Source organism: Marmota monax, unplaced genomic scaffold (genome assembly GCF_021218885.2).
Source record: "Marmota monax isolate L192 unplaced genomic scaffold, Marmota_monax_Labrador192_F-V1.1 WCK01_AAM20220418_F8-fsc00090, whole genome shotgun sequence".
In the NCBI taxonomy this organism is placed as follows: Eukaryota; Metazoa; Chordata; class Mammalia; order Rodentia; family Sciuridae; genus Marmota; species Marmota monax.
In genome coordinates, this window is record NW_026695219.1 from 7,584,654 (window position 1) to 7,611,805 (window position 27,152).

General features: G+C 34.2%; 1 protein-coding gene across 2 annotated transcripts in view; it reads right to left on the reverse strand.

The window, feature by feature from the left end:
- Smyd3 (SET and MYND domain containing 3) overlaps positions 1 to 27,152 on the reverse strand; it is a 709,978-nt gene that overhangs the window by 496,709 nt on the left and 186,117 nt on the right. For both annotated transcript variants that reach the window (XM_058575189.1, XM_058575190.1), the window contains exon 5: positions 23,911 to 24,047. In XM_058575189.1, coding sequence (XP_058431172.1) covers positions 23,911 to 24,047 — 137 coding nt within the window. The remainder of the gene's footprint in view (positions 1 to 23,910; positions 24,048 to 27,152) is intronic.

The following is a 27,152-nucleotide window of genomic DNA, read 5'->3' on the forward strand; positions in this document are numbered from 1 at the left end:
TATATATATATAGGATTAGGGATTTAGCTTTTGGAAAAACACTCCTGGGTGAAATCCTCAGAATCCCCCCACAACAAAGAATAGCCTATTTAGTGAAAAATAGTATGTTACATGCTATAAGAGACACAACAATATTTTCAACACCTCCTATCCTAAACAATCCAGTTGGAAAGCAATCATATGTATTGTATTGTGAACTCCCTCAGCACATCTGATGTGTATTTTTATCTTTGTATTGCCATTCTTTTACACAAAGCCTATAACATCATTGGCACTAAATAAACATCTGGCAAATATGTGAAAATATAAAAGACTACAACACAAAATACAATGTTATATGTGCCGCTGGTAATCAGTATTAGAGAAGTCTAGGAGAGGAACACTGGGTATGCAAGGAAGATGAAGACATGAACAATTTTTTTTCATCCACCATGCACTCTCCATATTTCTCAAGTAATCATCCTTTCCTCATTTTCTTCCTCTATGTTCCTTTGTTAACCAACTCCTAAGGCAGGCATGTGATCTAGGCCAAATAAATCAAAATACTACATTCCCATGGTTATAGCAATTAGTTCAAGAATGCCTACCTGACCCAATCCATGCCAATCCTTGACTCTAGATCAAACATTCTCATCTAATCACAGCTAATTTGGGGAATTACATTTTAGCAACCAAAAAAAGTTATTTTCCTGCTGATCAGGTGCTAAGAGGTGAAAACTTAGAATTCTGCCCACTGCCTTGCCTGAGAAAGGAACAACTCATGAAAGGAAAGCCCACCAATGAAGAGAGACCAGCCCCCAGATTTGGCAATGCTAAAGAAAGGCATTTTTCTGTTCACAACCAACAAATTCCTTTTCCTTCATTCAGTTTAGATGGGATTTTCTGTCATGTGAAGCTGTAAAAGTTTTCACGGAAAGATGGAATTAAAATCCATCACTGAAGAATATGAGGTTTTAATAGAGAGGGGAAATCAGGTGGAAGGAATTACACAAACAATAGGCAACAAGAAAACAGAAGACTAATTTTGTTATAATGATTACATCTTTTTTATTCACATTTGGGTTTTAATTTTAAGTAGAATGGGTTGGGGTTAGCTAAGGAGTTTGGGTTGATCAAGTTGGACTCCTCACATTTAACTAACAGGAGTTTCATGGTCCAGCTCAGATAAATTATTGCCATATGGGAACTGACACAGTATAGCTACAACTACAAATTTTTCAACCAAAGGTTAAATCCAGACTTTAAATGTGTTAACAAGCATTAACACTAAAGGGTGGGGGCGGAGTGGGGGGAATGACAGGAATGTACAAAGCAAATAAATAAGCCTATTGGACAAGATCCAGCAGTTAGATTTGTCACATAGGGGCTACATATAATGACCAAAGAAGTAAATTCAAATTTATATAAAGGTATGTAGACCCAAAAAAAGGTTTTCTTAACAACACAAACACATGATGCCAAAGCAACAGAAAATAATTTTAAAAAATAAAAATACAAACACTAGTGTTCTTCAAAGGAACACTATATAATGAAAGAAAGAAAACTCTAGACATACAGAGAAGTGATAGTATGAACTGCTATGATACTGAGCTCCTTTCACAGGAATACAGTAAAGTCTCACTTAACAACAGAGAGACATTCTAAGAAATGCATTATTAGGCAATTTTGTCATTGTATGTGTATCATGAAGCACACCTTCACAAACCTGAATGGGATAGCCTAGTACACATCAGGATATGTGTGTGGGGTGTGTGTGGGGGGGTGTGGGGGTGTGGAGGAGAGAGAGAGTGGGGGGACTGTTACTTCTAGGGCCATGATGGACAAAACAACATGAGATTAAATCAAGCACAAAAGCAGATTACCAGCATAATGAAGCATACTGAACTTTTTTTTAATAAATAAAAGGAAAATGCTCTAGAATAATGATTAAATTACAGTATAGTAAATATACAAACCAGTAACACAGTCATTAATTATCATCATTACTGAACATAACTGTATGTGCTATGCTTTTGTGTACCTCAGTGTAGTAGGTTTGTTTACACCAGCATCATCACTAACACACGAGTAACGAATTGTGCTGTAACCTTATAATAGCTACAGTGTCATTAAGCGACAGAAATACTTCAGCTACATTATAATCTCATGGGACCACCATCAAATATACAGCTTTCATTGAGTGAATGTCCTATGGCTGTAGTTGTAGAGTAGATTAAAATAATTAAAGAATCCATACTGTCAAATCAGGTTGCCCTAGTTACTATCCAGGTTCCTCTATTCTATGGTCTTGACTCTAGATCAAACATTCTCATCTATAAAGGCTTGTTAATAATAAGCCTTGAGGGTTGTGAGGAACAATTCAGTCAATAATGTATTGTGCTGACAGGATCTTAAGATGGTGCTGAAGATTGCTGCCACTTGGTGTGCACACTCTGTATAATACATGGGTGCTGTTTAAAGCCACTAAGACTGTACTGATTTGCTATGCAGCTATAGAAAACTAGTACACTTACAAAACACTTTTGAACAGAGCATGACTCATAGTCCTCAATAAATTTCAACTATTATTATCATTATAGTATTCCAATGAAGTATATATTCTTATGCATTTAAAATGAGATTCTGATGACAAAAATTCAGGTTTTATCTATCATATTTGCTATCATAAGAAAGCTAACTATTATATTAATCAACTATAGTCTAGAATCCAATTGGAAATAACAAGTTAGGGATATGCACTGATATCTACTAGCCTAAAAATAAATTGAGAGATCACAAAGTTAATTTCAATGCATATTGGATTAGAAAATGCTTAACAGGGAGCAAGGCATAAAAATTTTATTGGTAAATGAAACCATAGTATTATATGTGTTATAGTATTAAACAATGGTACTATATTTCAGATGCTAGTAACCAAGAAAATAAGCCACAATGTAAAACATATTTGAATGAATTCCTATATACCACATATATAAAACAAATATAATAGTTAAAATCTGTAAAAAGCATGAAGCAAAATATAAAAAACTATAAGAAATTCCTATGAAGGTAGCCACAGTAAGTGAGGAAACTTACTTTAGTTTTAAAAAAAATCCTACTACAAAACATTCAGCAAAATAATAAATTTGGAAGAATTCCATGTGCACACATGTCACAGAAGTACATATTTCTCTGAATATTAGTAAATGACCAGCAACAGAAAACATCTGAAAATATGATAAAAATAGACTTCAATGAATATATAAGCAGGAAAATATAGTGAGGAAAAATTTATCAGATTTTTATTATCACCCTCAAAGCTGAATAAACCAGAGCCCAAGGCCTATAACCCTACCATCAACAACACTTGCTAAAACTGGGAGCATTTTTCTTCTTCCCAATCATCGATCACATCAATCACATAATCATCATTGCCTTAAAAATGTTACTTTGCAGTTCAAGCTCTGTAGAAATCTGTGACATTAAGTTTAAACTTAAATGTTCTTCCATTTGCTTTTCAGGCATAAGCTACAAATTAATAAATTTCTATCTGAAGAAGAATAGTCCTGTGATAAATCTCTGTGGGACATGGTTAACAGTGTTTTCTTTGTTTGTGTTTAAAAACTACTAAATAGATGTGAAACTAATCTATGTGAAATTTATGTTCCTGGGCTCTGCTATGAAAAGCAGCCTTGCTCAGCTCACCTGGAACCACCAGCATGTACCAACTGGGTCTTGCATCTCAGCAATAGGCACAGAATGCAGGCCAAAGTTCCATACAATTATTTGGAGTTATGAGCATGTATAACTTTATAGAAATGGTATCTATAATATAAGAAGTCATGAACATAAGAAGTACGATGTTGCCTCAAAGGTATGGGAAAAGATGTCTCAAATGTATCACAATAATCCCTGACTCCAAAGGAGTTTAGAGCTCAAATTTGAGAAGCACAGACTTCACTAACTGAAGCAATGATTATGGATTCTATTTTGCATTTATGCTAAAATCTTATAAGAAGATACAAAACTGCCACAAGAACAATATTGAACTCAAACAACAATTAATAGAATGACAGAAAACCTCATTTTAGCACAAGGCTCAGCACAAGAGATTTCTTGTTATCGTCAATGTAACACAAATTCTCCTTTTAACATAAAGTATTAGGGGTCATGGTAATTTCACAGCTTTATTACATTCAAAAAAATTTAATGGTCAAGTCAGACTGCTTACTTTTTATAATATGCAGATAAGGGACACGTCCTCATAAGTGTTAAAAATGAATATTAAAGAGAGAAGATAAAGGAAATAAAGTCTTTTGAAGAATATAATTTGAAGTTAACATATTGGCTTCCACAGTTATATTTAGAAGAAATGATTCTAACTGAAATTGGAATTTTTATTAATACCGGAGAATTCTTAATTAGAAAATCTAATATGAAAGAATTTAAAATACTCTAAGGTTCCTTTCTTTCAAATGTATACAAAGTTAGCTTGTACTACAATTTTAAACTATTATCTTGTCTTAAAAAATGAGTATAATACTTTAGAGCCCTTTAGTATGCTCCCGATATCTAATGGCCGAACTCAACCATGACCAACCCAAATTACTCAAGTTCTTATTCCCTGAAAGCTGATTGGTGAGCCAGATATCCATACCAGAGATCTATACAATGTTTTGGTGGCACCACAAAACATATTTCTGCTCCTGCCTTCATTACAAATCAGAACTGAAGGCTAATTTAACTGAGTTAAAAATATTCAACTAACTGTATCTTAAAACTTTACTATTGAGTTGGGGTTGTAGCTCAGTGGTAGAGCACTTGCCTCGCAAGCAGGAGGCCCTGGGTTCAATCCTCAACACCACATAAAAGTAAATAAATAAAGATATTGTGTCTATCTACAACTTAAAAAAAATTTTTTTAAACTTTACTGTAATGCTGTAATTTTTCAAAAACTTACATTTTTTAATATTTTAATGCTCATGAACTGAATAAAACTATATTCTAAAATTTGAATAATTTATTGGTATGATGAAACCACTAACAGATAGGGCTTTTCTTATTATTTATTTATTTATTTATTTATTATTATTTGAAGTTCTAAGGATTGAACCATGGACCTGGCATATGGTAGGCAAGTACTCTACCACTACGCTACATCCACAGTCCATATAGGGCTTTTCAATTGATAATCATGATAGTTGGTGCCTTAGTACAATACATAAGAGATCATACAACATACATAAAAATAAACCTACACCTTCAATTTGCTAAGGCATAAGTACTACCAAAATTAAATTTGTATGCTACTTTTATGGTATAATATTATAAAATTATGCTCTTCAAAGAATTAACTAAAGCAAACATTTGCTCAGATAAAAATCATTTGACCTCCTTTCTCCATCAAACTGGACATTTTCATCATGAAACTCAGTCACAGTTTGCCAAATCCTAAATTACTGTGACTTTATGGCCTGTGATACATTTCAAAACATACTGGTTGATTTAGATATCAATGACCTAACACCAATTCAGCTACAAGTAGCTTTGTTGAGCTAAAAGTGAAAAAGAGTGACTCAGCTTTTTTTTTCCTTACTTGTAGATGGACACAATACCTTTATTTTATTTATTTATTTTTATGTGGTGCTGAGGATTGAACCCAGTGCCTCAGACATGCTAGGCAAGAGCTGTGCCACTAAGCCAAAACCCTAGCCCGTAACTCAGCTTTTTATTAGGAACAATACAACAACATTTTGGCAAAAAATAATAGAAGTATAATCACTCAACTTCTATTCTGAAATAAAAAATAAATGTTTTCACATTTTTAGTCTATATGAAAAATAAAAATAGGAAAAGTAAATTTTCTAACTGCTAAACTCAATACTGAATTTATTCTTCCTTGGTATCTCTGTTTTTTATATGTCAGCTATCTGCTTTTTAAAACTTTCTAATTTTTTGGTACTCAAACTACCTCAGACTTCTAACTATGCTTTCTCTTCACATCTTTGTAAAGACCCTCTTAAGTTGACTCTGAAAAACAGAAAACAGAAAGCAACATAAACTAACAAAAGCCATAGTCAAATTTCCCATTTGAAGACCACTGCTAACATGAATTGAGGGGCTCCTATGAGGAAGAGCAAGCAGTATGTGGAGTGCTCACATAGAATTTCAAGGCTCACTACAACCTCAGGCTGTAAATTTCAAAGAAAATCTCAAGTCAACTACACCTGACCAAAAATACTCACATTTATTTAGCATAAACTAACAGCAAAAATCTCCTTGGAAATGTGGGGGGTGGGGGAGGCACACTCAACACTGCCAGTGGGACTGCAAATTGGTGCAACCAATATGGAAAGCAGTATGGAGATTCCTTAGAAAACTGGGAATGGAACCACCATTTGACCCAGCTATCCCACTCCTTAGTCTATACCCAAAGGACTTAAAAACAGCATACTAGAGGGACACAGCCACATCAATATTTATTGGAGCACAATTCACAATAGCTAAACTGTGAAACCAACCTAGATGCCTTTCAGTAGATGAATGAATAAAGAAACTGGTTTATATATACAATGGAATATAACTCAGCATTAAAAGAGAATAAAATCATGGCATTTGCAAGTAAATGGATGAAGCTGGAGAAGATAATGCTAAGTGAAGTTAGCCAATCCCAAAAAACCAAATGTAGAATGTTTTTCCTGATTTAAGGATGCTGATTCATAATGGGGAGGGGGGCACGTGGTAAGATTAGATGAACTCTAGATAGGGTTAAGGGGGAGGGAGGAGAAGGGAGGGAACGTGGGAGTAGAAAAGACGGTGGAATGAGATGGACATCATTACCCTAAGTATAAAGACACAAATGGTATGACACTACTTTGTGTACAACCAGAGATATGAAAAATTGTGCTCTTTTTGTGCAATATGAATTGTAATGCATTCTGTTGTCATATATAACAAACGTTTTTTTTTTTTAATTAGGAAAAAAAAACCTCCTTGGATGGGTTTCTCCTTTGGGATTCAGAGTCATTGAAGTCTGATTCTTAGTTCTGGGTTCTCCATTGGTCTTTCTAGAACAGTGGACATTAAATTCTAGAAAGTAAGCATAGATTCTTCCAAATATTAAAATATCTTATGCTGTAGTTTGGACGTTTAATGTCCCCCAAAGGCCAATGTGTCAAAGGACTAGTCCCCAGGGTGGGACTACTTGGAAATGGTAGAACTTTTAGGAGGTAAGGCCCAATGGAAGGTCTTTAGGTCATTGGGAGAGTGTCCTTAAAGAGAACTATGGGATTCTAAATCTGGATTTTTTGCTTCCTGGCCACAAGAAGACAGGTTTTAGTCTATTACATGCTATAATCATAATGTGCTATCTCACCAAAAGCAATGGGACCAATTGATTATGGACTAAAATCTCCAAAACTGTGAGCCAAAATAAACCTTTTCTAAGTTGACTATCTCAGATATATTGGTATAATGATGGAAAGTTAACTAATACACCTTCTATTGAAGGCCCAAATCAAATGATCTCCCACCCCAAATCTCCATCTCAGGACTGTTATGACCATTATCATTGTCTGTTGGAGAATATTCGGAGTGCCTATTATGTACTAAGTATGAATTTTAATTCATACAGTGGACAAAATTAAAATGAAGACAGTGGCAACACAGTCATGCTTTCAAGAAACTTTCTCCATATACACATGCATATATGTATGCACATGTATATATCTATATGGGTGTATATCTATATATACGTGTGTGTGTGTGTGTATTATTTCTCCAACAAAACAGGACAGAAACTAAGTCTTAACTATTCTTTTTGCACATTGTGCTGTGTATAGAGTCCATACTAATTTGTTGAAATGAAATATATTATGCTGGTTCTTTCTCACCTAAAATATCCAACTAAAAATGCCACTGCTTTAATTTGACCTTATTTCTTCACTTCTCTAATATACTATATAGATAAAAGGAGCTTAGGAATAGCAAGTCAAACCAATTTTCCTCCCTTCTTTACTGCCAACATATAAAACTAAATATGATAGTGACATACAGTGCAGGGGAAACAGTTTAGTCCCAGAAGTAAGCCCTCTTAGCCAACTGCAATAGCAATCTCTAGAAAAGCCGCCTACCACACTGAAAATTCAAAACAGCAATATCATATGATACTTAAGAGGAAGAATGGTTCTCATTTAAAATTTATGATAGCACAAAGGCACTCCAGAATTTTATGTTCAATGTACTGAATAGAAAGCAGCTGTTAGGCAAAGAATGATTAAATGACTTCAAAGTGAGAGAATTAATCACATTTTCTTATACTTGGAATTCTGCTGTCACTTAAAAATAAAGACAGAAAGAACTGCTATGTCAACATTTTTTTAAAAACATCAAAATAAGTGCCCAAACTAGTATCCATCTAGAAAAATGGAAAACTACTTATGTGCCTAAAAATTTTAAAAGCTTAATTACACTAAAAAATTTTTAAAGCACCTATTCCATATTAATATAAGTTACAGAATGTCAAGGTTGTTTCTAAAACCAGTAAGAATTTTTTTACTTGTTAAAAATATTAAATGTTAACAAGTATACTGACTTACAATCTTCCCACAGGCTTTCCACTTCATAGAATAGGCTCAAATTCAAGCAAAACAATGCATTTATCAAAACATGCTATCACATTATGACACGGATGAGAGAGCAGATACAAAATACATGCAGACAAGAAAGTAAGAGCAGGCACTTGGATGATTCCACTCCTCTAGCCCAAACTACAGTATAGGAAACTGGCCAGTTTACCCCAAATGGGCAAGAGGAAAGAACTAAAAGCTCCAATATTTAAAATATATGATAACTAAATTAAATGGCTATGTAAAGATGAACAGCATTATGATTATGACTCTTATTTCTTCTACTTATCACAGAGAAAATTTCAGAATTCTATTGTGCTTCGAACACTCTGTGTCTACTGTAGTTCTAAAAACCGGCTTATTGAGTTTTGAAATCACATTTAGAGAAGAGCAGGCTGAACTGTGAGACAGGTATTTCCCATAAGAAAAGCTCCCTGGGACACTAACAAAGTTAAGGAATGGAGGAAGCCACTTGCTGAGACATGGCCTTCATGGCCAAAAAGGCTTTAGGAGCTAATCTCATCATATTCTTCCCCTGAATGACAATTTAGCAAGAGCTAGAAATATATTCTAATTTATATATATATTCTAATATATTTCCAATTCTAGAAATATAAATGCAAAGGAGCACCAAGTATTTGGTGAAAATCATTAAAGAAAAAATTGGAAGAAGGAGAAGGAGAAGGAGAAGTAGAAGTAGAAGAAGAAGAAGAAGAAGAAGAAGAAGAAGAAGAAGACAGATTGAAGTAATTACATATATGACTTTCTTTAGAGAAAACCATCAGTACATGCCTGGAAATCTAGGTTTTTGAAACAGAGCAATGAGCTTACTAAAATAAACCTCCCTTCACAAAATATTCATAACAAAGCCCTGTTAATCTTCATATTTTGCTAGTTCATGTAACCAGATATATCATTTATAGAAATTAAGACTGCAAGCAATATGTTCAAGAAAAATATGCTGTACAGTATGGGATTTAATTCTATGCTTATTATTTTGTTATAGAGCAATTAGAAGTAATTATTAGTAATGTGGCAGCTCCAAGGAAGAAGTCTACTTTTTTCAAAATTCACTAATCCTTTGATTCTTTTCAGTTTTATTTTTGAGACACATAATAATGCGACATATTTATGGAGTACAACATGATGCTCATACATTACACCCACACATATACATGTGAGGGGGAGTATATAATGATCAAATCTATTTTTTGATTCTTCATAGAGAGCCAGAGTGATCATAGATAAGACTACCTGAAAAGACAGAGTAAGAATGAACTGGGACAGGAAAGATATCCAAAACCCCTGGGTACAAGGCATTGCCCTTCATTTTCAGCAGCTATTCAACTTTGATGGTCTGGAGCTTTTAGCTACCCTTTTGCAACAAACCAGCCAAATCGTGACATTACACCACACTGGAGGAGGAAAATAAGAGATGTGCCTGCTCTTATGTTCCACCCATTTATATTTTACACTCTCATCTTTCCATTCCTGTCATAATGGGACAATGTCTAAGGGAGCTCAGAAAGGTTTCCCAGAAAAGGTAACATCTTGAAGAATGAAAAGTTAGAAAAATTTGCCAGGAATAATAGAAGGAAGTGTATGTGCAAAGGTTGGAATAAGAAAAGGAATCCCGAGCTTTAGAGGAAATAACCACATGGCAAAGCTTTAAAAAACTCTGAAGCCTACTCAACTAATTGCTGATGACTGTCAGTAAATATGTGTCCTATCAATAATCACACTTGCTGAGAGGACTTTATTATTTTGGAATTGAAAACATAAAGTTGTTTTCAAAAGAACTTTTAAATGCCAAAAATCACCCAAGTTTAAACATTCCTCATCATGTGGAAAATACCCTTCTACTCCAATAAACTAACAGATTATTTTTAAGTATACAGAATATAATGCCTTTCATCCCCAAAAAGCAAAAGAAAATTCCCCATCACTTTGCAAGATTCTCTTTGCTTAATCTAAGGTGGGAGGAAGTAACAAACATTCCAACATCATTGATAGAAGGAAAATATGTTTCACACAAAAAATATTTCTGTCCCATTGCTAGGGCACTACAGAAAAGCTAGCTTGCTGCAGCCATTAGTAAACATACATGGATGTCTTCCAGGAATGGATTTCCAAAATCTGATCACATCTTGTAATTATCTAATTATCAAACCCAGAAGTGTTGACAAAGCAGAAGCCCACTCAACTCCCACACGATTATTACTCAAAGCTAAACTACGTCTACCAAATCAGAATGACTTACAGGCATTAACTCAGGAGTCAAAGGAACACAAAGATTTCCACCTCCCTCACTTATACTTACACACACACACACCAGCCATAACCACACCTTGCAAACTTGTCACTGGCTTTGATGACCACTCCTTGTGTGTTTCATGTACAACATCAGCTTTACAAACTGGTTTAAAAATATCTCAGTTTGGAGCTGGGGTTGTGGCTCAGTGGTAGAGCACTTGCCTGGCATGTGTGAGAACCTGGGTTCGATCCTCAGCACGCATATAAATAAATAAATAAAATAAAAGATCTAAAAAAAAAAATCTCAGTTAATGAAAACTCCCCATCTAGAGAATGCGCTCACATTTATTTGCCCACATTTATTTGCTATCGTCATGGCATCATTACCTTGACCTCCCGAGTAGCTGGGATTACAGGCATGCACCACAACATCCAGCAAAGAGGGTTTCTCTTAATGAAACATCTCTGTATAAGCAGTACCTTGAAAATTTTTTCATATAAATATAATGAGGAAAAGATGGAGGAGCTTCAGTATTGAACTTGATGAACCTGAAGTTAAGACAGAGTGTTCAGATAGATTTTCATTAATAAGTAGACAATATGGGATTAGATCTCAGGAAAAAAATGTCAAGCATGGAAATTAAGTATGGTTGTTCTGAAAACACAGGCAGGCAAGTAAAACCACGGCGGCAGAATATTGTTATTTAACAGATAATAAGAGAAAAATCAGTAAATGATAATTTTTTAAACAAAGTGTTAAGAAAGTTGGAGAACTGGAAGCAGGTCATGCTACATAAATCAAGTAAAAAAATTCTAGCTGGGCATGGTGGTACATGCCTGTAATCTCAACCACTCCAGAGGCTGGAGCAAAAGGATCACAAGTTTGAGGCCAGCCTGGGCAACTCAGTAGGACCCTGTCTCAAAATAAAAAAAAAATAAAAGGTCTGAGGATGTAGCTCAGTGGTAGAGTAGTCGACCTGGGGAGGTGGAGTGTAGGGTGGAGTACGGGGTGGGGTGCAGGGGGTGGCGCCACAAGAGCGGGTGGGTAGAATTAAGGTTGGACAATATTACAACTTAAGATCTGCATATTTAAAGTTTAAATGCATATTGTTTTATGGAATCTTAGACAAATGGAAAAATAATAAAATTCATAGCATAGACACCTCTAATTACAAAAGACTTCTGAGGCACCAAAACAACATACATTTCCAACTTCTTGTGCCATTTAGAGAAAAAAGAGCTCAGGATACCAACCAGCAACTTACACAGGTCTCTCCAGATACTCTGTTAGCTTTGCTATGTAAACAATGTACTGTCACTACAGGGGAAGGGAAGGAAAGGAAAGGAGAAGAAATTCTGTAGACGGTATATTTAGTCCTAATCTTAATACAGGAGACCTTAATGAAACATCTCTATATAAGCAGTACCTTGATAATTTTTTCCTATAAACATCAAAACTAAAACCAAATGTCAATTAAAACTTGAAGTAATGCCCACAACTGCAAATTCTGATCACATGCTATAATTTCAATGCTTTTCTTTTTTTGACAAGTATTTGTTCCAAAATAATATTTGAGAATTATATTCTTATGCCATTAATGTCAGGTATAAATGTTAAGGTCAAATAAATACCCCAAGGGGAGGGGGGTGCTGAGAAAGCAAAAGAGGATTTTTCTCTATGTGGTATAAACAGTCAACTGCATTATACAATATTTTAATATATAAATGTATATATCCTTAGAACTATAGGAAAAAAATAACCAGTGATGGCTTGGAAACAATATAGGCTCAGGCTGTAAGACTCTTAAATAATTAATGTTTTAAAACACAGTACTTCAAAACTATAGAATTCAGATTTTCAAAGGAAGCTTAACACTATGCAAATTCCATTTCAATTACTTTTATTTTCACCTAGACCTATGGTGGCATCAGGGCAGAACTATTTGCTATGAAAAACTCCCCCTTCTCAACCAGCACTTATGTAAATTTGAATACATGAGAGAAAAAGGTGTGTGAGACATGATGTACTACCTGTACAGAAATAGCGGGTTTCTTGATTAATTTACCACATTGCCTACAGCAATATTTTAGAATTAGAAAAATATTATCAAATATTTTTTACTTCCCTCATTCTGGATTCTGCTCCTAAGGCTTATAATAGTTCATAATTAGAGCTCTCACACAAAACTTGCAAAACAGAATGAGGCATGTAGGAATATAAAGGAAATCCGAAGTTAAGAGAGCCAATAAAGCTCTGATTCCTTTACTTAAAAACCTGTGATAAATCCCTCAGTTGTCCCTTGATCTATTAACATAACACACAGATCAGTGTCATTGTCCAGTACCTATTGGCTTCTTGGTGAGTGTGAGCTACAAAGGTAAGACTACAAGAAAAATCCACACACTGACAATTTGTAATACAGAAATTTATTTATAACTGAGTAATCTGAAGGGAGGGTATCCAGCTGGTTTAGAAAGCCACAATCTTTAAATGCAGACATACAGAAACTCTGAAATTAAAACTCATCAACATAGAGACAACCCAGTCTAGTTTCAAATACTGTTAAGATTAACACCATTGCATAATTTCTTAATTTTCTTGTTTTATATAGACAACTTCCAATACAAAGAATAGATACTGCTGAAAAGCTGTTTGTAATTTAACTTCTGTTTTCTGTATCTCATTTTCACTTTGATTTAGCAGGCAGTTGAACACTAGGGCATCAACCAACAGAAAGAACATTAGGTTGACTTTAGAAGACAAACTCTAGCTTTTTCTCTATTGCTAGGTGACTATTTAACCTTCTCTGAGCAGCAATTGATACATCATGGGGAAAGAGAGAGGAGGAAAAGTGGGCAGGTTACAGGATCAGACAGTTTCTGTGATATTCTCAGTCCTAAAATTGTATGGTTCTATTACACTTAAGGAAAGAACTAGAGGAACATGTCTCCTATTCTCATGAAGTTTACAATCTTAAATTTGAACTTAGGAAACAAAGACATACAATTTATTTAAAAAACAGAGAATATTCATGGTTGCCAAATGCTTGGCGTAGAAAATGCCAGTCACTAATGATTCCATGATGTACCATGAGTATCATAGATTCACAAACTCAAAGAGCACTTTTTATATTATCTAGTCTTACTTTTTACTTCTACAGACAATCCATCCTGCATGTAACTCTAATGCTGAATGAAACTCTTCCAGGGAGAGGTGGCTTTAAACTGAACTAGGGCAGCCTGATACATCCTTGAAACACTCTAATAATAATGTTTTTTCAAATGTTAAACAATAATCAGTGTGCCCAATATGTTATGGCTTTCTGTCCTTTCTTTGTCATATTTTATAAATGAACACTTATTTGAATGTCTCTTTAAACATGTAACACTGGGAACTGAACATTAAAATTTTAATGCAAATCAATCTTTGCAGAGAGAAGGGAGACTATTTTCCCCTTGATCAGAACATATATTCTTAATTTGGTTTAGAGAAAACACCCCCAAATTCAAATCCTTGTCTTATTAATATGCCAAGTCACCTTATTTTCCACATCAAATGGTAATTATTTGATTTCTTCCCTCAATAGTTTCACTTTATTTCTGCCTATTAAAAAAGTTAATAGAGCAGTTTAATCACAATTTTTATCACTATTAATACAATACCTTTGCAACATATTTACTTTTTATCCTATAGAAGATCCTTCTCATTTGTAAGAAATTACCAAATCGCAATATAAAGTCTTTGTGCAATAACTGATAATCTAAGAATAAAATCTGAAGTATCAAAAAGTTTGAACCTGAGTTACACAAACTATTTCTAATAGAAAATTATATCTGTAGGCTTCACTTGGAGGGGAAAATAACAAAAATTATATCTTTAGTTTAAAAAAACCTAAAAATATAATTTTAAGTACATAAGACACTAATAAAATACATGTTTTTATACTTGACAAATTTATTTCTTTTTCTCTGCATCTCTTCTACAATATTACTGAATTGAAACATTATTGAAGTTATTGAATTATAACATGTAGGAGTAAAAAGAAATAAACTCAAAAAACCATGTGTTTACAAATGTGACTTGCAGTATAAAACTATAGAACTAATGGCTTATTAAAATGTTTTCTTACATTTTAAATAGTAAGAGGCAAATTTTTAAAAAGAATATTAGGTAATAATGTGAAAATGATATGAAAATCTTCTTAAACAAAGACTCATTGGCACAGGGTCATGCCCTTTGTAATAGAGACTTTCTCAGAACAAAGGAAAGATAACATGGCACCATCAGTTTCAATGTGCACATTCCACAACTCTGTTGTAACACAGTTGTAACTCAATAGTATAGGAATAGAATGCCCAATGAATGTGTATTACTGTATATGGGAGACAAGGAATTAGCATGAAAAGAGGAACTAAGAAGCAGTATATAAGGCAACACCTCCTGCTTTGAGTGCTCAGCTTTTGGACACTAATCTGCTGAGCCAATGCTGACACTGATAACCATGGCTTTCTGTGAAAGCCCCCATGTCCTTTCTGTCTCTCTCTGAGAGAATCCTGCAACACCTTCACTGATTGCCCCTTGGCCCCTTTAGGTTACAATGGCAGAGCTGAGAAGCTGAACATAAGTATGTGAGGAAATGTAAATGTTAATGAGCTCAAATTAGCCACTCCATAAGGTTTACATATCTCACATCATCATGCTGTACATGATAAAATATAGAATATTTTTGTCAACTTTAAATAATTCATTTTTTAAAAAAGAAGCTACCATAGAGACCACAAGTTGAGCTCTCATTGCACCCTGCAATTATAACCTACTTTTGTCTCATGGCCTGCAAAGCCTAAATATTTACTACGTGAACTTTACAGAAAAATTTTCCAAAACCTGCAATAAGTAATACGATTCACCACTGCTGAGGAACTAAACATAGCTGTGGTCTCTATTATCTGTCAACTAGCTTACTGAATTTCATGAATCTTACCATTATATTAAAGATTCCTGTTGGCCTATCTTCCATACTAACAGTTTATATAATTTTTAACAATATTTATCTAAGTATTCTCCACAAAACAAAAAAGTGTGCAATTTTTATGTGTTCCTCTTCCAGTGAACAATTAAACACCTACTGCATACCATGAAGGCTGCTATGAATTCAAAATAAATAAAATGCAGTTCCTGATTCCATGTCACTTTTTAGTAGGGAGTAATTACCCCAGGAAAGATTTTTGCCACTAAAGGAAAAGCCAAAACAATGAAAGTAACCTCTGCTGTTTCACAATGACATGTTGTCATTTTAAAAATATCACCTTTATCTGAATTAATGGCAAGTTATAAACTCAAACAGATGAGGCAACAAGGCTTGGCAAACATGTTTATCCATCAATACTTTTAATCAAAGCATTAACCCATACATAAGCAATTAACCTTGACTAACCCAGGTATAGATGAAAATGCTGAAAAAGAACTTACTAATTATCCTTCCCAACTTCTAAAGTTAGCTGGCATCTGGTCTTTAACTAAGATAAACATACACCAAAACATCATAGGTTATTTACACATAAATCAAATGGCTGAAAATGAAAAACATGATAAGTAAATATCATCATTAAAATTCTAACAATAACTCTTATTTTTTTTTTGAAAGCCCAAGTGTCCTACAAATAACACTTTACTTGAAGGTTGAAGATCATTTTTGAGAATAATTGTCTCTTGAATCTACTTAGGGACTTAATCTGCTGTAATAAAGAAAAAACATATAAATCATAAGTGCATCACCAGTTCATAATAAAAATGCCAGAATCTGTGTACAGTTAAGTATCTTGGATGTTTGCCTGCTTTACTTAAAACCAGCAGAGAAGTATAATCCTAATAACTAAGTCTTCTAGCAGCTGTTCTGAGCAAACAAGAGAGATACTTCATCTAGTAGTTACCACCAAATGTACAGATAACATGCACCCCGGTGACTGGAGGTTAGCAATCCCAGTGTGTCTGCTCGCTCTCAGTGTTAAATATTTAATGGCATATTTTTCTTAATGGAACCCAGGCACATCTGATCAGTCACTGGGATCATTTAGTAATGCAGTCAAAGTTATCATACTGCCATTTCACATCAACTTTGTAATTAGGTAATCCATCACTTTATTAATTCAAAAGATTGCTTTCTTTACTACTTTATAGCATGCTTCAGTAGTAAAATCCAAGTGAGCTCAACAACAAAAAGGCTCTAAAATTTGGTCCTATATGAACTTGAAACCCTCAAGTGACAAACACACACACTCCTGACCTTTCAGAACAACAACAGAGGTAATATTCTGCCCACAAATTAGACTATCTGCAATAATGAAGTAATAGGGCACAAGCATATTTAAAATGGGATGGTCAATGGAACTAAAACCAGAAGATTAAAAGCAGCATATATCATGATCATCTTCCTTCCTGCTTTTTAGTGTGGTGCTCTGCTCACTAAAGAAGACAAAGAACACCAAAAGATGGTTATTTAGTAATTTTCCCCCATGCTAATTTATATACTTTATAAAAATTATGGTTTTATGGCAGAATATCAGATAAATTCTTCATTAACATTCTTGGTCTTAGAGGTACATGCATGCTAGCCAAAGTCAAGTATGTAACCTTGAATATAATATCATCATTGTTTTCTTTGGCCTTATTTCTAACATATTTCAAAAATATTAAATCACTATCTCTTCCCATATTATAAATTAGGAAGATTCTTGATTTAACGCTTTTTCCAGTACTTCTCCAATAAATAAGTATTCTCTCCCCGCCCCCAAAAAAGAATTTACTCAGCATGAAACAGCATAAAACTTAAGTATCACAATACAAAAATACCTTCTAATATACCTTTTCAAATCTATATAATCACAGTATATATTACAAAACCAGCTAGTTAATAGCACTAAAAATTAGATTTCAGAAAGGCAAGCTCTGGAGGTCACATACATGCCCTAAAGAATAAAAATAACATGCTACTAAGAGAATTATTATTTCATTTGAAGGAAAAAGGGAGGGAACATCTTCTCAAACAGATGTGGAATTTCTAATCAAAAAATTCTGTGGCAGTTGCACAACACTGTAAAATTAAACAGTACTTTGCAGAGCTCTAGAAATGCTAACAATGACATATGTTTTGTGGTCAAGAAGGTCACTTTTATTCTTGTTGCTTTCAACTTAATGTCTGTTTTTGAAACAGTTCTATGTAACCCATCTATTTTCTATTTTATTGCTCAGATCTCACCACATTTCTAATCAGTCTGCAAAATACATTTTTATAAAAGAAAGTTATAAGTGCAGAAAAAAACAGATGTTTTTGTAGAACCCTATAAAATAATCCCTAAAAATAGAAAATAATCTCAAAACCAGTTTGCTGAAATGAAGTTTAGCCTATTAATAAGCATCACCAATAATTATCAATGCACATTTTAAGGCATGGAATAGAAAAATACTACACATTTTTTATTTCAGCAAATTAGGACATCTGAAACAATCTTATAATTTAATTTCAACTTCTTAAGATACATGTGTCAGAAAGATTTCATTCATCATAGGAAACCAACTTTAACATTTTGTACATGAAATCCCACAAAATTACTCTGAAATCACAGAGCTATATGAATGCAAGCAATAATAAATTTCTGACCACAATAGCTATACACTGGAACCAAAAGAGCTTATTAGGGGAAAGACGCTATTGACTATTTGTAAAATTTCTTCTCATCAAGACAGGTAGTCCTCAGTACCTCAAGAGACACCAGCACTGGGCACAACTGTGAGCAACCATCTGAAACTCTGGTTTACAATCAGCTACAGACTGTGCTCTGCTAGATGATAGCACAGGGAGACATAAAACACTGGTGTTTTATATTCAATGCCAATAAAGTGGGGAGGTCAGGGCAGTGGTAGTAGAAATTAATGCTATGTGTCAGACCCTCAGCTATGTACCTTATGGTTAATCCTCACTCTTATCTGTGAAGTAGATAATATTATTATTTTCATTTAAAGATGAACCAATTGAGATTGAGAGAATTTCACTTTCCTATCTGGAGAAAGCCACTGTACCATTACACTACTTGGCTTCCATTTCAGTCTGCCCTATCACTAACTGCAATTTTCAAGCCTTAAAGCTAATATTTATGATTAGTAGAAGAAACAATTTCTATACTTGTAGTAAATAATTAGTACTTAATCAGTAGATCAAATCATGTCAGTTGTCACTCCAAAATAAATCCATTTCAAAACCTACCCAGAAATTATGTTTGAAAATAGAAGTGAAAGAAACAAAAGCGCAGAGTGGGAAGGAGGAGGCACTTGTAGGAATAGAGATATATGTTTTCTCTAAACAAATACAAAAAGAGCTGGCAGAGATGAACTTGGCCTTTATTTTTCACAAGTATATAAATAAGCATGTCTCTCTAAAAAACACCTCCAATGCACATCCCACACTTTGGACACCTTTGTTGCTGTCAGTGGCATTTACCACCTTCTATTCCTCACACTACTACTTCCATTCAACCACACACTGCCAAGGAATACAATGAAAGTTTTAAAAAACGAGAGAGAGAGAGAGAGAGAGAGAGAGAGAGAGAGAGAGAGAGAGAGAGCGAGCCCTATTGTACAAATAAAGCTGCTGGAAGTAAATTTCTTCAGCCTTCATCTATCTACCAGATCAATACTCTGAAGCTCCTCCTCTATAGAAATTCTGCAGGCACATCAGTTTCCCACACCAATTTCCTATTACCATCTAACACAAAATATTTTAAACATCAAACTTTCATCACAACTCTTACTGGAATTATTAAACGTAAATGAAACCTGTATTCCACAGGTGACATTTCCTTTCCCTGAACCTGGGGAAGAATCCTCAGCACCACCTCACACCCCACCAGCATTTCTATACCACTGTATGTAAATGATTCTCAACACCATCCTCTCTTCTGGAACTCATGTCAATTTCTACGTCCAATGTGAAATCCTCCTTGACCACCACTAGAAAGACTTCTCCTTCCTACCTCTCTTGTTACTTAACTTTTCCAGCCCAGCAATGAATTCATAAGTAAACAGAATAAATTCACAGTAAAATCCTACAATCTAAAACCCAACTGTGGTTCATGTGTGTGTTTATGTTGGGGTGGGGAATTGGTGCTAAGAAGTGAGCAAAATGGAGGAATATGTGAGAACAATCCATAAAACAACCACACAGTAAGGTCTTCGGAGTAATGGCAGAAGAGTTTTACATGTGAAACCAAGACTAAACCAGCAGAAGCACAATGAGCTGAGAACCCTGTTCAACAGAGAGATACATTGTTTTTCCACCAGAAACTCAAAAAGAGTGTTTGGTAAACTTCTTACCTTCTAGGCATGAATCACAAGTTTTCATTAGAAAAGGCATCAGCTGAGGTAAGAATGAAACATGCTCTCAGGATTAAGAACTTTTCATCCTCTGCTGACCCACTTCCTCTCAAGTCAAGTACAAGTTTGGAAAAGCTATAAATATCCTCAAATAAGACTCTTGACAGGCTAAGGTTTTTATTTATCTTGATAGATAATTTCCAGATTTAAAATTAGCTACCTACTCCTATTATCCTTACCAAGAGTGCTTGGCTTATACTACCTCTGCTGTAAAAAAAAAGGCCCATAGATTTACTAATTGAATTCATTAGAACACTTCTCAGAGGACCAAGAAGTTTGAAAACAAAAGATTGCCAGGTGCAGTGTGCATGTCTATATTCCCAGCGTGGAAGTCCCAGGCAGGAGAATCACAAGTTCAAAGCCAGCCTCAGCAACTTAGTGAGTTCCTCAAGCAACTCAGCTTGAGGAAATTAAAAAAAAAAAAAAAAAAAAGGTGTGGGGGGGGGCTGGGATTGTGGCTCAGCGGTAGAGCGCTCTCCTAGCACGGGCAGGACCCAGGTTCGATCCTCAGCACCACATAAAAATAAAGGTATTGTGTTGTGTCCATCTACACCTAAAAAAACATATATATTTTTTAAAAAGGCTGGGGATATGGGTCACTGGTTAAGTATCACTGAGTTCAATCCCTGGTACCAAAACAAAAACAAAGGACTAACTGTAATAAGTGGTGGAAAAATTAAAAAAAAAAAAAAAAAAAAAAAACGGAAAAGAATATCTGTATGAAATCTAGTAAAAATATTAGATGTAACACAAGTTTGAATATTACTGAAACCAGGGGATGGAAACAGTTCCTCATACTGGTCTTTTTAATTGTTGTATATGTTGGGATATGTTGGGAGATATCCATAATCGAAAAGTCAAAAAATAATTAGGCTAGAAACAAATTTAGAAAAGCTCTTAGAATTCCATATGCCTTCAGGGACAATGACATGGACTAAAATGAAAACTTAACATTTCCAATACCTGCCCAGAACTTTAGTGAGTATAAAAGAGAGGGACCAAAAGCAAAAGAGAAAACAAGATCTTGTTTATTGAGGCCAGGCAAAGCCAACCTTCTTCAAGGTGTAAATTCAAAAGTAAGTTCTTTAGGCTGAAGAAGGCAGGTCCACATGGAACTATCCTGGTCTGACAGTTTGTACATACAGGCCACTGCAGGGAGTACAATCTGACATGACCATTTCTTTTCTTCAATTAATTCTATGACAGTAAAATGGGAACAGAGGCAGGAGACTGGTATAACATTCTCTCTCTGGTGCCCTCCATGTACTCCCAGAATGCTCGAAGTGATGTGCATCTCTAGATACTTTCAATGTTTTGAGTTCAACAGCTTATCATTAAGATTTGTAGGATACAATTAGCTTGACTTAAGATCATTTTATCCTCAAGAAGTGGGGAGCGGAAGACAGGAAAGAGAAAAGGTGATAGGAGGGGAAAGAGTGTAATCTCTTTTAAAGACAAATTTATGAACTGAAAAATAATTATAATTGACAAAACATTAAGAAAACTTTCACAAAGAACTACAGGTTAATATTGCTTTCCTCTGATTACTAAACTATACTTTAAGGCAGAAACAATACATCTAAGCCCAATTACTCTCCAAAATCTCATGTATATGTTCTGTTTTCATGGCAAAAATGAATATAAGTATGTGGAAAGGAAGGTGGATATTATTAAAAATTTGTCAAAAAAAAAAAAAACTACCTGCTTCATCACAATGACAGAACTTCCCCCCATACAACATGAAGAAAATTACATTCTAGGAGAAAAAAGTTTAAAATTGTTTAACACTGGACATGATGGAACATGCCTGTAATCACAGCAATGTGGGTGGCTGAGGCAGGAGTATCCTTAGTTCCAGGCCAGCCTTGGCAATTTAGCAAGACTATATCAAAATTAAAAATAAAAAGGGCTGGAAATGTAGCTCAGTTCTACAGCACCCCTAAGTTCAACCACTACCACAAAAAAAAAAAAAGAAAGAAAGAAAGAAAGAAAGAAAAGTTTTAATAATTAACAAGAGAAATAAGACAGCAATACACATTTTACATTTAGTAAATGTACGTTTACATTTAGAAAATATTTTAAGATATTTTTCATGATTATTAAATCACACTCAAACTTGTAATTAGCCCTTGAACGTGTTCCAACATTAGAAATAATGATGCAGAATATCTATAGACTAAATCTACGAACACAAAAACAGACACCAGATGGAACATTTAGGCCTTTCAGTAAGTTTTTTATAGTGTTTAATATCCCAAAAGCCTTGTGTACATCATACATGTGGAACTGCAGTAGGTTCAGAGCCATATGAAATGAACATGAGAAACTTCTCAGATGCATTATAAGTAACTACTATACTGTGAAATCAACCTTAAATTATAGAAAACCCAAAACATAATGCTAAATATTATCAGAAAATCATAAAAACATACTTTAAAGAACAAAAATATTTATATTTATCTAGCAAAAAATTACATTAAATTCTTACCAAAAAATACATTAAATTGCTTATAGAACAAATATGCCATTAAATATGTGCTTACCAATTGTCAAATAATTAGCAAAATCAGCTTCAAAAGTAAAGTTTTACTTTTTATTAAAATGTGATCAATATTGACACAAACATAAAAACAGAATATGAGAAAACAAGGATGGCAGATTCACAGCAGTGAGGGGAGTGTATATGCTACATCATCCTATCCCAGGGTAGATATCAAGAATCATTCACTGCATCAGGTGTAATGACACACCCCTATAATCCCAGCTACTTAGGAGGCTGAGGCAGGAGGATCACAAGTTCAAGACTAGCCTTGGCAACTTAGTGAGACCCTATCTCAAAATAAAAATAGAAAGGACTCGGGATGTAGCTCAATGGTAGAGTACCTCTAGGTTTAGTTCCAGAACACACACAATAAAAGAGAAATAATCACCATATTCTTCCTCCCAGGGCCATGTGTTCTCATTTTCAAAGAGAACACTTCAGGTAACTACTACCAACAACCCACAGAAAAAATACTACAAAAAACCTGTTTTCTATCCCTAAACTGGGATTTTAGTAACCTAAAACACTTTGCCAGAATTTTAGGTGATTATTTTAAAATCAGAAATAGTCATGCTTTCATATTACTCAAAATTCACTTAATCAGAAATGGATTTCAATGCATTTTACACTTCAGAGACAGATTCAATATTGAAACAACATCACAAACTCATAAATACACTGGTAAACTTTAACCCTTTAGTGAGAAAGAGTGGGATATGCTGTTTTCTTTTGAAGACAGAAAGCACACTCAAACTACTAACAAACAGTCTGCTGTACAAGTCGACAGTGAACACACTCAGGCCAAAATAAGAATACTGGTAAGTCAAAGAAGTAATTCCGTATTCAGTATGCACAATACATGTAGGGGGACTCATATAATTGGGAATTCATATAAGGCATTAAGGATCTTGCATTTCCCATGAAGTTTCTACATTTTTTTTTAATAACCAACAACATAATAAGAAGTAAAGGACTAAACATAAATAAATAAATAACCTAAAGCCATAGTGTCAAAAAAAAGAAGTAGTAGTAGTAAAGGACTGATTCATGGCATTAGCAAAGAGATGAAACTTAATACTTACTTTTGCAAAGGCTTCAAAAATGTCAAAAGAAGCTGGCAGCTGAGAAGCATCCTGTATTTCTTCTCTCATGAAATGTTGAAATGTCATTGTAAGTTGCCTGAGGCCCTCTTTCTTATCTTCAGTAAGTTTGCTAATATCTTTAACAAAAAAAAATAAACAGCAAAATCACAAAGTAAACAATGGATAATTTTCAGGTATTCAATGCTGGCTGCTAAACCAGATATTTCCCATCTCACCTTCCATTCTAACATCTTTTTATTTGACAACCACAAATCATAATACATATATAATCAATTAAATCTACCAAATTTTATCTACAATGTAAGATCAAATACCTATTAAGAACATAATAAATGCATATACCAACGAAAAAGATTAAAAACTAAAATCACTAAGGTTTTGCATCACCAGATTTTCTACATCAACATGTATACATACACAAACCATCATAAATCTTTATTAAGTCAATGGATTTAAACAGATTTTACCATGAAAAATTTACAACTAGGTCATCACAAACTGATAAACATTATAATCTGAAAGACAAGAAGACTGAAAGGAGAATAAATTCTGACAAAATTCAAATAAATGAAATTTGTTATATGGAACATTCATCACGAAAACATATTAAACAAAGAAATCTCAATTTCATTTTCAGATTGAATACATAAACATAGAGCTACTTTAACAACTGTCTGACTTGAAGAGAAATGCCACACCAAAAAAAAAAAAATGTTAAAACTGATAAAACAGATTTGGTTAAAGTTATAGATACAAAAACAATATATAAAAATCAGTAAAATTTTTTTATACACCAATAACAAAATTGCTAAAAAAGGACAATAGCTACACCATAAATAAAATAGCTAGGATGAAATTCAACCAAGGAAATGAAAGACTTCTACTGTGAAAAGTATAAGACAAAAGAAACTGAAGGGGACACAGAATAGGAAAATACTTCCCATGTTCATAAATTCAAAGAATGAATACTGCTAAAATGTCCAACTACCCAAAGTGATCTAAAGATTCAATGTAATTCCCATCAAATTAACAATGAGATTCTTCACAGAAATAGGAAAAATAATCACAAAATTCACATGGAACCATGAAAAACTGAATTGCCAAAGAAATTCTGAGCAAAAAGAAAAAAGATGGAAGCACCACGATATCTGACTTCAAAAAACTACAAAACTAAAGTAACCACAGACCCAGAAACCAATGCAACAGAAATGAATCTACATAATATACAATCAAGTGATTTTCACCAAAGGTGACAACGACATACATTGGGAAAAAAGCAGTCTCTTTAATAAACAGTACCCCGAAAACTCGAAATACCATGTGCAGAAGAATGAAACTACATCCATACCTCTCACCATATTCAAAAATCAACTCAAAATAGATCAGACTTAAATGTAAGACCCCAAACTATGGACCTACTAGGAAAAAGAAAAAAAAAACATAAAGGAAAAGTTTCAGGATATTGATCTAGGCAAAGTTTTTTGGATATGACCCCAAAAGCATAGGCAACAAAAGCAAAAATCAGCAAATAGGATCACCAACAGCCTAACAGGCTCCTGCACAAAGAAACAATGGATGCAGTAGAGAGACAACCTATAGATCAGGAGAAAACATGTGCAAAGTATTCAACTCACAAGGGATTAACGTTCACCATACTTAAGGAACTCAAAACCAACAGCAAAAAAAAAAAAAAAAGTAAAATGATCTAGATTGAAAAGGGGCATAGAATCTGAATAGGCATTTCTCAAAAGAAGACATGCAAGCGACAAAAAAAAAGTTCAACATCATTACTCATCAGGAAAACACAAATCCAAAGCACATTGAAAGCCATATGCACATATGCAGTGGCAGATGCCTAAAATCCCAAAGAACTGGGAGGCTGAGGCTGGAGGATCCCAAGTTTGAGGCCAGCCTCAGCAACTTAACTTTATTTTATTTTAACAAAATAAAAATCACTAAGGATGTAGCTCAGTCATAAAGCGTCCCTGAGTTCATCCTCCACTAGCACAAAAACAAAAGAAAAATATCCACAGTGACAATGGCTATTATCAAAGAGAAAAAAAATAACAAATGCTGATAAAGATGTGGAGAAAGAGGAACTCCTACACTATTAGTGGACATGTAAATTAGTACTGCCTTATGGAAAACAGTATGAAGGCTCCTAAAAAATTAAAAATAGAAAGCACCTTATGATCTAGCAATCCCACTACTGGATATATATCCAAATAAAACCATTATATCAAAGAGCAGCACTCCATGTTCACTGCAGCATCATTCACAATAGCCAAGACATACAACTGACCTGAGTGTCCTCCAATGGATGAAAAAGATGTGGTACAATGGAATATTTTTCAGTCATTAAAAATAATCAGGAGCTGGGGTTGTGGCTCAGTGGTAGAGCGCTTGCCTAGCATGTGTATGGCACTGGGTTTGATTCTCAGCATCACATATAAATAAATAAATAATAAAGGTTCATCAACAACTAAAAAAATTTTTTTAAAAAAATGAAATACTGTCATTTTAAGCAATGTAGATGAAACTTAAGATCATGTTAAGTGAAATAAGCCAGGCACAGAAAGAAATGTCACACGTTCTCACTCATTTGTGGAAACATAAAAAATTAATCTAAAGAAAAGAGAAGAAGAGACTAGGAAGAGCACGGGAGGAAGGATAATGAGAGGGTAGAAAATGGGTACCCAAGGGTTAGGGATGTAGCTCAGTTGGTAGAGTGCTTGCCTCACATGCACAAGGCCCAGGGTTCAATCCCCAGCACCCCCACCACCAAAAAAAAAAAAAAAAGTACCAAAATATAGTGAGAAGGAATTAGTACTATTTTTCTATAGTATAATAGGGTAAATTCAACCCACAAGAATTTTTCACATAATCCACAATAATTAGGAAAAATTTGTTCAAAGGTTCCTAACACATAAACTTTTAACACCCAAAAGCTAATTGCCCTGATTTTATCATTACATGTTGTATATATGCATTAAATTGTTGTATAATACCCCATACATTTGTACAGATGCTATGTTAATTAAATTTTTTTAAAAAAAGAAAGAAACAGATGGCTTTAAAGTCAATATGACTTCCTTTAAAAAGTCAACTTAGCTGAGCATGGTGACATACACCTATAATCCCAACAATTTAAGAGGCTGAGGCAGGAAGTCTGCAAATTACAGGCCAGATTTGGCAATTTAATGAGACTGTGTCTCAAAAAA